This window comes from Capra hircus, chromosome 9, assembly GCF_001704415.2.
Source record: "Capra hircus breed San Clemente chromosome 9, ASM170441v1, whole genome shotgun sequence".
Taxonomy (NCBI): Eukaryota; Metazoa; Chordata; class Mammalia; order Artiodactyla; family Bovidae; genus Capra; species Capra hircus.
Window position 1 is genome coordinate 30,225,663 of NC_030816.1, and position 15,818 is coordinate 30,241,480.

Below are 15,818 nucleotides of genomic sequence, written 5' to 3' on the forward strand. Positions count from 1 at the left end.
ATGGCGCAGTGGGGCTTCCGCCTTCCGGGGGTGCCCAGGTGAGCTGGGGAGCCCCTCTGCTCTCCCCACACCCCTGTTGGGCCACATCTCTGTTAGCACCTCAGTGCCGTCCTCAGGCAGGAGCTCACCCACCGGCAGCCCGTTAACAGGCCCCCTTACTGATTTTCAGCCCTTCTCTGTCTTCTCCCAGAGAAACGACTCTGTCCAAATCCTCGTATCAAAATCTGCTTCTAGGAGAACTTAAACTAAAATAAGAACTGGTACAGAGATTTTCGTGATACATTAAGCCAAAGAAGCAAGGAACAAGGATCTTAAACCTTTTAGTCTCAAGATCCTTTTTTACCTTTAAAAATTATTGAGGACCCCCAAAGAACTTTTGTTTATATGGGTTCCTGTCAATATTTACATGGTAGAAACTAAAAAAAAGAGTTTAAATATTTATTTACCAATTCATTGAAAAATAAATCCATTACCAAAAAAAAAAAATGAAAAGTGAAAGGGTTAGTCACTCAGTCTCGTCCCACTCTTTGCCACCCTCTACGGCCCACCAGGCTCCTCTGTCCATGGAATTCTCCAGGCAAGAATACTGGAATGGATTGCCATTCCCTTCTCCAGGGGATCATGAATTAATGTCGATATTATTTTTTTATGGAAAAAAAATATTTTTCCAAAGAAAATAAGTGAAAAAGTGGGATTGTTTACGTCTTTTGCAAATCTCTTTAGTATTAGACTTAATCGAAGATTGCAGAGGTTTTATATCTGCCTCTGTATCCAGTCTTCTGCCTAATAAAGTATCATGTAGCACACCTCTGAAATGAAGGCGGCAACAGCACCCCAGTGTAATGAAAATAGTTTTGATTTCATGGACCTTGTGAAAGGGCCTTGGATGTGCTGGTAAACAGGCTCTCCAAAAAGGAAAAAAAAAAAGAAAGCCCAGAACCCAAGGTTTATACAAATGTCAGTTTCTATGGTATAAGTTCCCACCACCAACAATTGCAAGTTACCAGCTTGACTCCACTAGTGCTGAAGTTGGGGAGAGACACGCAGTCCGTGCAGGCAACTGACGTCCCATTTTGAGAACCTCTGGTACAGAGCGTCTATGGAAAAACTCAGAAAGACCAATGAGACGTTTCCAAGAGACTAATAACCCAGTGACTGGAGAACAGGGAGCTTTTTTAACCAATGTCCTTTTATACCTTTTGAATTTTCAGATGCGTGTGTATCTAGTCAAAAGAAAAGAAGACTTTAAGTGTCTTCTCTTTATAAAGTGCACTCTCTCAGTTATCTATAATTGGTAAGTCTTTTCTGCTTTTCCACTTCTTTGTGGGATCTCTTAGAACTGGCTCTTTGGAAACACCAGTGACTGGTTCTCACTGCTCCGCCCGCCCCTTGTCTCACTCCGCCCTCACTTCCAGCTCCCAGCCGGGATAGGCAGGAGGCAGATTCAGCCATTTTTCCAGCATGAGGCCCAGAGGTAGGCCTCCCAGGGCTACTGCATTTATGTAGCCAATTTAAGCAACTTATCCTTTGTAATTTGGTATTTGAGTGTCTCAAGCATCCTGTTGTTTCTTAAACATTTGGGATTACACTATCCTCTCACCCTGTGAAGGAAGATAGAGACTATTGGATATTCTAACAAAATTGTATATACTCTATGTATACTGCTATGAGTTGTGCAGTATTTAAAACCTTTCTTTACCAGTGATGGTCACCTCACCTGAGGCTTTCTAGGCTATTTGGTTAAACAAAAAACTAGCATTTTCACTAATTGGAGTAACTACTGGAGATCGGGCTTCCCTGGTGGCTCAGACGGTAAAGTGTCTGCCTGCAATGGGGGGGACCTAGGTTCTATCCCTGGGTCAGGAGGATCCCCTGGAGAAGGAAATAGTAACCCACTCCAGTACTCTTGCCTGGAAAATTCCATGGATGGAGGAGCCTGGTGGGCTACAGTCCATGGGGTCGCAAAGAGTTAGATATGACTGAGCTACTTCACTTCACTGGAAATTAGTCCTGTTTGAGAGTTACCCTCCCAGAGGTCATCTGTGTCTTAGGACCTGTGCGTTTTAACTAGAGGCAGCAGCAAGCGACACACACCCCTTTCGCTTGGGCAGGAACATGGAGCTGATTTTCAGGGACACAGGGATGCATGGTTAGACTGTCTCACATTTTGAGATTCCTGGTGAAGGGATAAGAGGATTTTAAGAAGGAGAGAACGGTAAAACAAATGCTCCAAAGACCTGCAGGCAAAGGAGGTTGTGATCCTAGCAGCTTGGTGGGGAATGCTGCAGTAGTTGGCAGCTCTTACAGAACCTATAGTTGTGTAAGCGAAAGGAATTTCTGTGGCATGCTTGGCATGCGGGTGTTTAGTGTCCGCCCAGGATGCACAGCCTTGTGACCTTCATCTGGCAGGTGACCAGGAAGTGGAGGGATGGGATGGTGTTGATGCGCTGTCTGTACGTCAGCTCGGGATACCTGGAAGCGACCCACACATCCCATCCTTCTTGTAGATACTTCCAAATTGTGGAGTCTGTATAAGCACAGAGCAGCCTCGTCTTCCTGGTAGTGACATGGAGGTGAAAGATTTCCAGCTGCTAGTGGTCAGAGAACTCCAAGGCTGGAAACTGCCCTCGGTGTTCATCAGAAGAACCTTAACAGAAGAATGCAAATTCTATTATTCCCTCTCACAGTGGCTGACTGGAGATACACACAGATTTGGTTTGAATCCTAATTCTACCACCTATTAGTCGCGTGATACTGATCAAGTACTTGCTTCCCCTTCCAGTAGTCAAATTCTTTATTTCTGTAATCAGAATGACATAAAAATAATTTTTCAGCTTCATTGAAGTATGACGAATAAAAATGGTAAATATTGAAGGTGTATGCCCTCGGTCTTCTTTATTGGTAAAATTGGGATTGAAATCGCCCAGGGTGAGATGGAGGCCACATGAAGTGGCCGGGCAGCACCGGGCCCCAAGTTTGCAGGCCAGGGATGTGAGTGGGGGCCCTCACCTCACTCCCCACCACAGGAGCCAGAGGCGCTTAGTTTTCCAGGCCTTGCAGATGGGACATTGCCCTGCTTCTCAATGAGCACGGCTTCTTCACTGTCTGGGAGAGAAGGGGCCCACCACACTGCATTCTGGGTGACTTCTGTGCTAATCTAGCATCTGTCGCTCGTCTATAAATGAACACGGAAATGTTTTCCAAAGCAGATGCACTCTGAGTGCCCAGGAAGCCGCCACCCCTGCCTCCCACCTCACCCACGAGGCTGCGCAGCCCCCTCCGGCTCTCCTGCCACCCGCGGGCGGCTCAGGTGTGTACCCTTCCTTCATCGCCTTCTGCCTCGGGAAGCAGGGGAGCTCGGGATTCAGGTGCTGAGCTGGTGGCGTGGCATGGTGGCGCTCACCGAGTTGCACCCTCATGGGGACTACCACGCTCGCCGCTTCTCTGCAGTGGAGTGTCAGCTATCCAGACCATCTTTGCTCGGCGCCTGTGATTCTCTGCCAGGTTTTCTCATCAACTCCCGTTTTCTTTTCCTCTAGGAGTCACTTGTCCTTTTCATGCTTTCTGGTTAGCCGGAGAGGCTTTGTGGATTTCCACCCTGTACCACCCCGAATAAACCTTGTGCCGCCTTCTCCCTTTCCTGCCTCTCCTCTCCAGAATGTCACTGTGCCCTGTCCAGCCACCCTGCACTCTCCTCCGCTGCCATTCGGCCGTTTCTCACTCGAGGAGACCAGTTCTGGCGGTGCGGTAGGGTCTCCAGGGGCAGGTGGCAGCCCAGTCTTGGTCAAGGCTGGGGTGGGGAGGCTCATTCTCATCTCCTTGAGAAGCCCTTTACCAGTCAGGCCTGAGTTTCTGCCCAGCATTGGCCAACCTTGCTGTCTGAAAAGAGTGCTGATGCCCTGCTGCCTACTTGGAACTCTCCCTCAGAGACACCCAGACTTGAGGTCTATTTCCCTGGAATACAGTAGAGATTGTCTTTGATAACAATTCAGCTCTGATAAAGTAGTTCTTGGCCCCTTGAAGTTGCCTGACTCATTGTCTGTATTCACTCAATCTCCCTGCGTGTATTTTTCAGATAGTAGATAGTTTAGTAAGTAGCAATTAATTTCAGTTTCAAATAAATCTTAAAATTTCCTATTCATTCCTTTGAAAAGTAGTAACACAGAGATGAAAACCTTGTTCCTGTCATGAACTAATTGTGATGACTGAGAACAGTGCCAGGCATTGTACGTTGCTGTTATTAGTGACCTTTGAAGTTGTCAGCCTGTGCACAGGTCATCCTCTGTCCCTCCACTGACCTGTCTAAAACGGGACCGCTCATCATTCCACAGCTGCTTGGTGAATGGTTTACTGAACTTTGTAGATGGCATCCCTCTTCCTTATACAGATTTCGTGAAGTTACGCCTGCTGCCCTCTGACCAGTAACTGGAATGGGCACCCAGTACTTGCAGGCAGCTTCACCAGTGGAAAGAACCACAGCTCCTCAACGTCATCAGTAAAGGCTGTCATGTATATTCTTTTCCAACATTACTACCTCATTTATACTTTATCCTATTTGTGGACATGCTGTCACGTCATTTGGGGAATCTCAAAGGCGTAATGGTGCTTTTAACCATGATGTCCATTCCATTTCGGCTGGGGCAGGGAAACCAGCCCCTGATTCTCCACCAGACCCTGCAGCCCGTACAAAGGAGGTACCGCCAACCCCTCCAATCTCATTCCCTCATCAATAAATAGAGTGGTTGGGACCAGATTATATGGAGCTCAGGAGCTTTAAGAACCCATAGTGCCTCTCTCTTGCTTCTGAAGAAAGGGCTAGACCAGCATCATCCAATAACAGTAGTGAAAGCCGCATGTGCGATTTTAAACTTTCTAGTGGCACTCACATAGTGCTATAATGTATGGCACTATTCTCGGTGCCATTTTTAAAAAGGTGAAATTAATTTTAATACTTAGACCAATAAATCTGAAATATTATCATCTTAACATGTAATCAGTATAAAATTATTAACGAGATATTTTTACATTCTTTTTGCCCTGCTGAGTCTTTGAAATCCAGCATGTATCTTACACCATATCTTCATTTGGACTGGCCACATTTCGAGTCCTCTGGAGCCACACATGACTAGTGGCCACCCTCATGGACAGCATAGGTCTTTTTTGGACCACCTGGAATCTTAGGACCTCAGCTCAGGTTCACAGGCTCCACAGCCTGCTGTGGACCTTTGTCAGCCTTTTTACATTGTGGTTAGATGTTTAAGGCAGGGACTGACAGATCGTCCAAACTGAGGTCCTTTGTAAGCCTTGAGTTTCTCAGACCCTTTCATTTCATAAGTGGCTCTCAGCTGATGCTTTAAGATGCATTCTGCCCACATAAAGTCTTGGAGAAGAACTCCCAGCAGGTGCACAGGAGGCGTGGCTGCTTCTGAGCATTTGCAAACAAGAGGATACAGGTTTCCTCAATGTTGCAGAGTCATATCCACTTACCCTTCTATTACCCAGAGCCAGGGTTGGGAGGGTAAGGGAATTTCTTACGGGTGGGTGAAATTTTAAAAAATAAACAATAAGTCAAGACTTTGCCTTTGTCTTTTCTTTTAGTGGAACAGAAGATGAACGCAACTGAATTCAGTGAAGATGTAGAAGAAGGTAAAAAAAGAAAAGCCTCTTTTTAAAAAGTAGTTTAACTTAAAACTTTTTTTCGAGATATATTAACGTGGTTCAAAACTACTGGATTGGCCAAAAAGTTCCTTTGGTTTTTAAAGTAACACTAAAAGACACATTTTTCATTTTCACCAGAAACTTTATTGAACAATATAGTCACTGTTGTGTTTCACTACCTTTTGCCATTTTTCAGGCAACTTCATAATTCCATCATCCTAAAACTTTTTATCTTTTTGAGCAAAGAACTATTCCAGGTGCCTTTTACAGTCTTCTAGGGAATTGAAGTTTTTTCCATTAAGAGAATTTTGTAAAGACCAAAATAAATGGACATTTGAAGGTGACGTGTCTGGTGAAACAGAGGATGAATCAGAACTTCCAGACAAGCTGTAACTGTTTTTGCCTGGTCATCAAAAGAAACATGAGGTCTTGCGTTATCCTGATGGAAAATCATGCATTTTCAGTTGACTAGTTCCAGACACTTTTTGTCAAGTACTGCTTTCAGTTGGTTTAATTGGGAGCAGTACTTGTTGGAATTGATTGGTTTTCCAGAAGGAGCTTGTAGTAGAGGACTCCCTTCTAATCCCACCATATACACATTACCTTCTTTGGATGAAGACGTTTTTGGTGTGGTTGGTGGTGGTTAATTTTGTTTGCCCCATGATCTCTTCTGTTCCACACTGTTACTGTACAATATCCCTATTTCATCACCCATCACAATTTGTTTTAAAAAATGGACCATTTCTGTTATATTTAAGTAGAGAATTGCATCTGGAAATGCTGTCAAGGTTTTTTTTTTTTTTTTTCACTTAACTTATATGGAACCCAATATCAGAGCAATTTAATATAACCAAGCTGGAGAAAATGATTTTCAGTGCTTGATTGGGGTATTAGGAATATGTTGGCTATCTCCTGAGTGGTATAATGTCGATTGTGCTCAGTTAATGTCTTGATTTGATCACTGCCAACTTCAACTGGTCTGTATGACCGTGGAGCATTGTCCAGTGAGAAATCTCTAGCATGAAACTGCGCAGTCCACTTTTGATGCGTTTAATAAGTGACAGCACCTTCTCCATACACTGCTCAAATCTTTTTTTGTGTGTTTCAGTTGTGTTTTTTACCTCTCTTGTAGTAATAAAACATAATATACTGAAAACGTTGCTTTTTCTTCTTTCATCTTCAATATTAAAATGGCTGCACAAAAATTCACCAATTTTGATATTTTTTTAAAATGCACACTGATATGATAGTTGTCACAGTACAGTCTAACAAAATTGTTTTGGATGAAATTAAAGGCAGTTAAGAGCTACTAGAGCTCTCTTATGGGAAAAACTTAACAAACCTTTTGGCCAACCCAGTATTAAAAGATACACAGTGAAAAATCAAGGAAAAGTCTCCTCTCATTACTGTTTGCCACCCTTCTCCACTCACACTTATGGTATCTTATGTATCTTTCCAGGGTTACTTTTATAAAAGCACCATTTAAAAGAGTTGTGTGTTTTTCTCCTTCCATCGTTCTCCCTTCTGCAAGAAAAGACTTTAAAAACTGCTTTAAATGGAATGTTCTTGGAATATAATATCAGTGTATAGCATGACTGGTGTGGTGAAATATAAATTGGTTGGTTGGAAAGCCAGTTTCATTGATTATTACTCTTGACACTGTTGTTTGAGTGAGAATATCAAAAGGTGGCTGATACACCCTGGTGCTTGGGGACCCTGCTACACCAGGCACTGCCCAGTGGCCTCCCCACTGAGCCCCATTTTTCTCTGCCACAGTTGTAAAAAATAACACTGTGAAAGTGGAGACAGAGGCCGAAGATGCCGCGCTGGACTGCTCAGTGAATTCCAGGTCCTCCGAGAAGCACCCTGTGGATGGCGTCTTCACTGCTCTCCAGGACTCCAGCAAGAGAAAGCCCCTGGGTGGCGAGGGCCCGCTGGACTCAGTCCCGAGCGTGAAGAGGCGGCGGCTTATTCCCGAGGTGAGGGCTTACCGGGAAAGCAGGAACTTGTTGACAGCAAGGACTGTTAATGAAAGCCTACCACATTTCACATAGCCTGCACCTTACTGGAGCAAGTGAGGCTCAGCAGGGCTTTTCCTAAATCAGGTCCATCTTTGGTACTTATCTGGGGAGCTTGTTCAGTGAATCTTTTTGTAAAGAAGACAATTATTTTATAATATGCCCATTACCCCAACCTACCTATTTTATAAATTTGCTTAATCACCTGCTGGTTTTAGTGAACTTGGCTGAATTCTGAGAGAGAGAAAATGAAACTGGTCACGGTGGTCCCCTCGAGCAGCCTGTAGCTCCCACGGGGGACAGGACAGATTCACGGAACAGTGAAGACTGGGGGGAGAGGGGAGTTTGGGAGATGAGAGTGCCTGGTCAGCAGAGCCTCCCTGCAGATAGCCAGATCACACCTTCAACTCCTAGCAGAACATTTTCCCAAGCTTTCCAGCCCCCTCCCCTCCCCCCGACAACATACTTTTTCGGGGACCCAGGTAGGCGTTTCAGCTTCTTCATGTCTGTCCAACAGAGCCTAAGTTTCAGAGTTCACTGTCATTAGCCCATACACGGGGTGTCTGCCTGGGACTCCCTGGGTTGCTCTTGGTTTGTTTTATTCTCCTCTATTAGATGCTACAGCAGATTGGGAGTTGATAGGTTCTAGAGATTTAGTGAGCCTTTGAAAAGTAAAAACTATCCTTTTTCTTAATTAGCAAAGTCATAAGATTTAAGATTTTCACTGGATTTCAATATGCATGTTTCTATTACATTGTAATGAGGACTGCTCTGCGTTCCACATCATGGAACACTGAGGGTTGCATTGATTTATTTTATTTTTGGCTGTGCTGGGGTTTTGTTGCTGTGCAGGCTTTTCTCTAGCTGCAGCGAGCAGAGGCTACTCTGCAGTTGGTGTGTGGACTTTTCAGGTTGAGGAGCACAGGCTCAATAGTTGGGACACATGGGCCTAATTGCTCCTTGGCGTCTTCCAGACCAGGGATTAAACTTGTGTCTCCTGCCTTGGCAGGCAGATTCTTTACCACTGAGTCACCAGGGAAGCCCCACATACCTTTTCTTGTTTCATTTAATCCATATAACAGTGATGAGAGAATTAGTATCTCCTCCACGTAAGTTGACATCAAGTGCCAGAACACCTGTGGGCAGCCTTGTTGCTGGTGTGAGGTGTCAGGACAGACTTAGAGCACTCAGCACCCTGCTCCATATTGAGGAGGTGAGCCCCACCTTCTCTGATCCAGCCCATAGGAATGGTCATTTCCAGAATGATCAGAGCCTGGGGTCAGATAAGGGGGAGTTCACCGTGGAGCCTTTGGCTGGTACTATGACCTCCCAAACTCAGGTCCCTCTACGGCGATGGGAGTGACACAGCTCCCTCATTGGTTCCTTGTGTGGAGCATCGAGACAAGCGCAGCAGAGAGCCTGCCCCACGTCAGCTTTCAGAAGGGTTTATTTATTGCTCCCTAACCCTCATCTCCAACTACCACCCATTATGGTCAGCTGCCTCCCTCCACATTTATCAGGAGGAAAATGACATGGAATTGCCAAGAGAGGCCTTCTGATGCCTTCCCAGACTCTCCAGGCCTGAACGCCCTTGATTCTGAGCACCTTCCATCTTCTCCCTCGACCCCAAAGAAGGGGGTGAGGGCGAGGGGGAGGAATTGATTGGCAGCCCTGATGCTAAAGGTCCATCACTTCAAACCCCTGTCAGTGCTGAAGGCCTGTTCATGAGTGACATTTAGTACAATGCTTAGAAGGAAACTAAAACCTCCCTCCAAAAATTTAACAAAAGGCTGTATAAAGACATATTTGGCGCTTCTGCTGGGAAAGGCACCATAGCCAAATACAGCAGATGTGGGAGGTGAGTAGCCAGCATTTTTATTGCTAATCATCTTTTTGTTCACAGAAGTGGGAGTGATATTCAAGAGCCCTGTGCCAGGTAGAAGTTAGCTTTGTTCTCCTGGGGTTCCTTGTATCTTTGTTTTTAATTCTAAAGTGTGTCTGTGGTTTGTTTTTCAACTGGAGAGTGGAAATGCCATCTCCTTCAATCAGTGCCAATGTACTGAAGACCTCCTAAGTGTCATTCACTGTGGTCCCAGCTGGAGGTGCGTCATCATTTCCACAGCAGCCCTAGCGGATAGGCACTGTGGCCCTTCCCAGTTGAGTGAGCCTCAGAGAAGCTAGCACTCCCACGCCTGCTTGATTTGGAACTGCACTTAAACACGGATGACCCTGAGGATTGTGGGGTGTTGGTAAGGTGCTGTGAGAAGCTCCTGCTCTGATATTTGGCCATCCCTATGGTCTTTCTCTTCTCCCCTCATTATAGTTGCTTTATCCCCCCAGATTCTCATTTTTGGGGGGCATGTTAGCACATTCTTCATCCTTGCCATACACTGTCAGCAGTGTAAGGATGACCCAAAGGATAAAAGCCATGAGGGCAGAGACTGGCTTGTTCCCTATGTCCCCAGGGCCTTGTAATATTTGTTTACTGGCTCTGTGTGGCAGACAGCTTATCCATTCCTTATCACAGCTATACCCGGTTATTTAAGGATGATGATGATGAAGATAAACATTCTATTAAAAGTGAAAAGCATCACCCCTGCCTCAATTTTCTGGAGGTGAGTGGTGCTGCCAGCCCCCGAGGAGCCCGTTTGCATGCTCTGCCCTTGATGCCACATGAATCCTCCATTCCCTGCACTGGAGGCATGCTGCTTTCTTGGTGTTCCTCTTTGCTGACTCTCTGGGCACCATGTAGCCATTCCTCTTTTGTTGAACTGAATTCAGTGACTGCTCTTGGATTTGGAGTCCTGAAGAAGATGCACAGTGCTGGGAGCCTCTCCATGGTGACCCAATCCCCGAGATGTCACTGGACATGGACATGTGGGATCCCCCTTAAAAACCTACTCGTGCCTCACTGGTAACCTTACGTCAGCTTCTCTTTGATCAGTCAGATTCTCCAACTAAGAGAGTCAGGCATTCCTGCTTGGGTCTGAGTGCTAGCTGAAGAGTGAAATGTGCGATTGGATCTGGTACTGCAGAGCCTGAGCTGTGTCGCAGAGTTCCCATATGGTTGGAAGATGAGCCTTGGAGAATTGGGAATGGTGGCAGCCAGACACCAGTGCCAAGAAGCGCAGATTTAAGGATTTCTTGATACTCCTAGACAGCTGAGCGGAGATTTTATCAGCAGCAGCAAGTGCAGCCAGCCCATCGTCACCTTGGCAGCGTTTGTTAATTAATGGAGCACTGAGTGGACAGAACCTCAGTGTGGGCACATCTTAGGACCTTCTCTTCGGTGCTCGTGTCCTGTTCTGTGTTGAATTCTGTATCCAAGGTCTCTGGGAGCGAGGAATATTGCCCTCTGCTGGGACTCTAACTTAATTTTTATTTAAGCAAGTTAGCCAAAAATGTTTGTATTGATGTCAGTGTTTCTAACATGCCTGGTAGAAACTGAAATATTTTTATTAATGAGGCTGACTAGTGAGAGTTATTGGGGGGATTTCCAGTTCTGATCGACTCTGGCCTCTGCCTGCAGTAGGAATGTGGGGGGAGTCAAACTGCTCTGTTTGTTTTGTTCAGACAGTTCACCCAAAAACTTTTCTCTGTGCTTATTTCCTACTTTGAGTGTTAATGAAGGCAGATCCCCTTCAAGAACATGGACTCTTGTTGCATGGCATGTGAGTTTCTGGTAACCTCTCACTGCATAGAGTCTTATTTTAAATGTGTTAGTGGAACTGCTTGTTACAAAGCCTTTGCTTGTCCCTTTCCAAAATCAACTGTAATATAATTATGATTTTCTTTAATAATTGGCATTACACACTCAAATTTCTCTACATTGGTAAAACCTCATGGAAATCTCATAATCCGTAGGACCTCCAAAATTATTTTGGTGTAATAAAATTTAATGGTGAGTAAATTGCTAAAAATCTTATTTAAAATCTATAGGAATTAGCAAGTAAGAAGATTTGAATTTATTAGGGCAGTGCTTTTCAACAGTGACCCACAGTTGTAAATCCACCTTATAGAGCCATTCGGTTCACATATTTGGATTTGTATGTAGATATATAGACACAGAGAAAGAACAGAACTTCTTGAATGTATTTACTGTGTGCAGTGCCCTCTGATATTTTCTGTTGTTTTCTTTCTTTCCTTCCTGTCTTTCACACTTCCTCCTCCCCTCCCTCTTTTATGCTGGTCTTGATCCATCAAATCAGTGTCATCATTTCTGAATGGGTCATATGACAAACCACAGTTCCAAACATGCTGCCTCCGGGGCAAAGATTTTCAACCATCTCCATTCCTTCCTTTCTCCATATTTCTGATGTGTGTAATGTGGTTTCTTTCCTTTCTCCCTTCCTTTTTAAAATTATCCTTTGCTTTCTGCCAGATAGCAGAGCTAAACAACCGAAAGGAGTCTGAAACCCTACCTCGAGCCCACCTATGCTTCTTGGACTCCTCCAGCCCGGCCTTTAGGGCAAACAGACCTCTAAGAATTCCTTCTATGAGTGACTTACACTGCTACACTGGAGGGAAGTGCTCCTTTTATTTAAGTTCTTAAGTTACTTATACCTTCCTTAACTCAAGTTCTCCTCTTTATTTAATAGTTAAGAGTAATCATTACGGAGAAGGCAATGGCACCCCACTCCAGTACTCTTGCCTGGCAAATCCCATGGATGGAGGAGCCTGGTAGGCTGCAGTCCATGGGGTCACTGAGGGTCGGGACACGACTTCACTTTCACTTTTCAGTTTCATGCATTGGAGAAGGAAATGGCAACCCACTCCAGTGTTCTTGCCTGGAGAATCCCAGGGATGGGGGAGCCTGGTGGGCTGCCATCTCTGGGGTCGCACAGAGTCAAACACGACTGAAATGACTTCGCAGCAGCAGCAGCAGCAGTAATCATTACTAGTTCAATAAAAAGCCCATTGTATTGTCACTGCTCTGGCTGTGGAAGAGCACTGTTAATGATAATTGTACTATAACAGTGAATATTTATTAAGCACTTACTGTGATTCAGACATGGGCTCCGCGCATCATGTTCATTATCTGATTAGATCCTCATAGCTACCCTGGTACCTGAGACAGGGACCATTATATATTCCTGAGTTACACACAGGAAGCTGACATGCAAGGGGTCACACAGAGGGTCATCCACTCCCTTATACCTCCCTTATTTTTGTTGTTTAGTCGCTAAGTTGTGTGTGACCTTTTGTGAGTCCATGGACTGTAGTTGTATTTAGATACGTATGACTCTTTTGCATCCCCAAGGAATGTATCCCACCAGGCTCTTCTGTCCATGAGTTTTTCCAGGCAGGAATACTGGAGTGGATTGCCATTTCCTCCTCCAGGGGATCTTCTTGACCCAGGGATTGAATCGAACTCGTGTCTCTTGCATTGGCAGGCAGGTTCTCTACCACTGAGCCACCAGGGAGGCCTTATACCTCTCTACACTCATGTTATTCATGAAGCTAGTGGCCTCTTTGAACATTTTTCATGAGCATTTATTTGAGAGCAGTAGACAGGTAAACCCTGCTTAACAAATGTTCAGTGAGCGCTCTGTGTCCCAGGCACTGGAGATGGAGTAGGGAAGACCTGGTCCCGCATGTAACCATCATGCAGTGTGGTGAGGGTACAGATAGGTCTCAGGGAGGAGACCCCACAAGGGAGAGGGGTGGGCAGCAGGCTCACTCCAGCCCAGTAAGCCCCTGGTCCTCTGCTCATGGGCAGTAGTAGGAGGGTCAGGGATCTCGGACCCTTTATCAGGTTTGTTTTTGGCTACCTCCGTGGGATAATTAGGGCTTCCCTGGTAGCTCAGATGGTAAAGAATCTGCCTGCAGTGCAGGAGACCCAAGTTCCATCTCAGGGCTGATAAGATCCCCTGGAGAAAGGAATGGCTACCCGCTCCAGTGTTCTTGACGGGAGAATTTAGTGGACAGAGGAGCCTGGTGGGCTACAGTCCATCGGATTGCAAAGAGTCAGACATAACTGAGTGACTAACACACACATACATGGAGTAATTAAAGCACTTGAAAGAATCCTGTTATTTTTCTGGTTCCTGAGAGAGTAAGGTAGGTGTTCTTTTGCATGGTTGTTGTCAACGGAGATGCAGGAGAAAAATTAACCTGTGTTTAAGATGAATCTGATTCCATTATCTAAGAAAGAAGGTCTGGGGAATTCCGTGACGGTCCAGTGGCGAGGACTCCCAGCTTCCATGCAGGGGGCACAGGGAAATGAATAGGGAGATCTGTCCATGGTCTCTTTCCAGCTCAGGCCTTTGTATTGCTCACCTGCTGCCGTAGTGGCAGTCCCCCCAGAGACTGTCTCTTTCCCCTGTTTTTTTTTCTTAAGGTTGCAAGAGTAAAGCACCTCGTGTACTGTGTTGTGCTGGCATTCGTGTTATCTGAAGGCTTACAAATGACACTGAATCTGCCTGAATGAAATAAACCAGGGACAAACTCTGTCTTCCTAGCCCTGGCCATCCAGAGAGGCCCAATGGCTTGTTAGAAATGCAGAGCCTTGAATCAGAATCTGTATTTTCACTAGATCTCAGGCAATTTATATGGACCTTAGACTTTAGAAGTGCTGCGATAGGTCAGGCTACACAACCATATTTTCCCCCAGCATCCTAAGGAGGTACTTTGTTCTCTCGCATTTTCTAGTTGCCCGAGGCTTGCACATGTCTGTAGAAGAACATGCTTTGTGCTTCAACCCTGCCTACTCTCCTGACGCCCACCACTGCTCTCCAGTTAGCTCTTCTGCTTAAATAGGCACTCAAAAATATATTCCAGTATATTTTGGGGTCAAATTCAACATTTGTCAAAAACAGGTTTATGGCTGAAATGTAATGAACGACATATTTAAAGCATACCATTTGATGTGTTTTGACGTGTACATACCAGTGAGACCACACCACAATCAAGATGAGAAACATATCCATCACCTGTTACCGTGAAGTTGCCTTGTGTCCCTTTGCATCCTTTCCCCTGCTTTCTGTCACTAAAGATGCGTTTGCCTTTTCTAGAATTTTATACGAATGGCATCCTACACGCCTCTTTTATCTATCTGGTTTCTTTCACTCAGCTTAATTATTTTGAGGTTCATCATGAGTACCAGGTTGGTCAGCTCTGTTGCTGAGTAGTACTCTGCTGTTAACACAGTGCATCTATATACTTGTTCATAAAAATTACGGTTTTCTCCAGTTGGGAGTTGTTTATAAACAGGGCTGCCATGAACATATGCATAGAAGTATTTGATCATGTGCTTTCATTTTGCTTGGTAAATAAATAACTAGGAACGGAATATACCTGGATCATATGGTCCAACATATAACTTCTTAAAAAAAATACCAACTATTTTCCAAGGTGGTAATACCATTTTATATCTACCCTAGCAGTCTATGAGAATTCCAGTTCCTTCATGTCATCTCTATCACTCAGTATCATCTGTCTTTTTTGATTATACCCATCCTTGTGGGGAGTGATATGCTATCTCAGTGTGGTTTTAATGTCATGCATGTTCTTAAGCATCTTTTATACAGGATCTTAGTTCCCTGATCAGGGATCCAACCCATGCCCTGTGCAGTGGAAATGTGGAGTCTTAACCACTGTACCTCCATGGAAGTCCCACTGAGCATCTTTTTATGTGATTATTTGCCATTTATATAGCTTCTCCAGAGTGACTGTTGAAACTTAATTGGGTTATGTGTCATTGAGTTTGAGTGTTCTTTATGTAATCTGGATTCAGGTCCTTTATCAGATAAGTGATATGTCTGATTTCTTCCAGGCTAGGCTTGTTTTTCATTTTTTAAAGTTTTAAATTTTCATGAAGTCCATTTTATTATTTTCTTATGGATTGTGCTTGTGTGTTATATTTGAGAATTATTTGCCTAAAACAGTGTCATAAAGGATTGCTCTTACGTTTTCTTCTAGAGGTATTAGAATTTTACTTTTAAAGTGAAAAGTGAAAGTCGCTCAGTCGTGTCCGACTCTTTGCCACCCCATCAACTATACAGTCCATGGAATTCTCTAGACCAGAATACTGGAGTGGGTAGCCTTTTCCTTCTCCAGGGGGTCTTCCTAATCCAGGGACCAAACCCAGGTCTCCCACATTGCAGGTGGATTCTTTACCAGCTGAGCTACAAGGGAAGCCTG

At 44.7% G+C, this 15,818-nt stretch overlaps 1 protein-coding gene across 2 annotated transcripts in view; it reads left to right on the forward strand.

Annotated features, from left to right (window-relative positions):
* BEND3 (BEN domain containing 3) overlaps positions 1 to 15,818 on the forward strand; it is a 33,667-nt gene that overhangs the window by 10,456 nt on the left and 7,393 nt on the right. Inside the window, exons 1-3 of one of the 2 annotated variants that reach the window (XM_005684604.3) lie at positions 2,910 to 3,310; positions 5,599 to 5,646; positions 7,435 to 7,637. In XM_005684604.3, the coding sequence (XP_005684661.2) occupies positions 5,610 to 5,646; positions 7,435 to 7,637 (240 nt within the window). In that variant the 5' untranslated portion in view covers positions 2,910 to 3,310; positions 5,599 to 5,609. Of the gene's footprint in view, positions 1 to 2,909; positions 3,311 to 5,598; positions 5,647 to 7,434; positions 7,638 to 15,818 lie in introns of those variants that run through there. The other variant, XM_018053103.1, reaches the window with a different exon arrangement.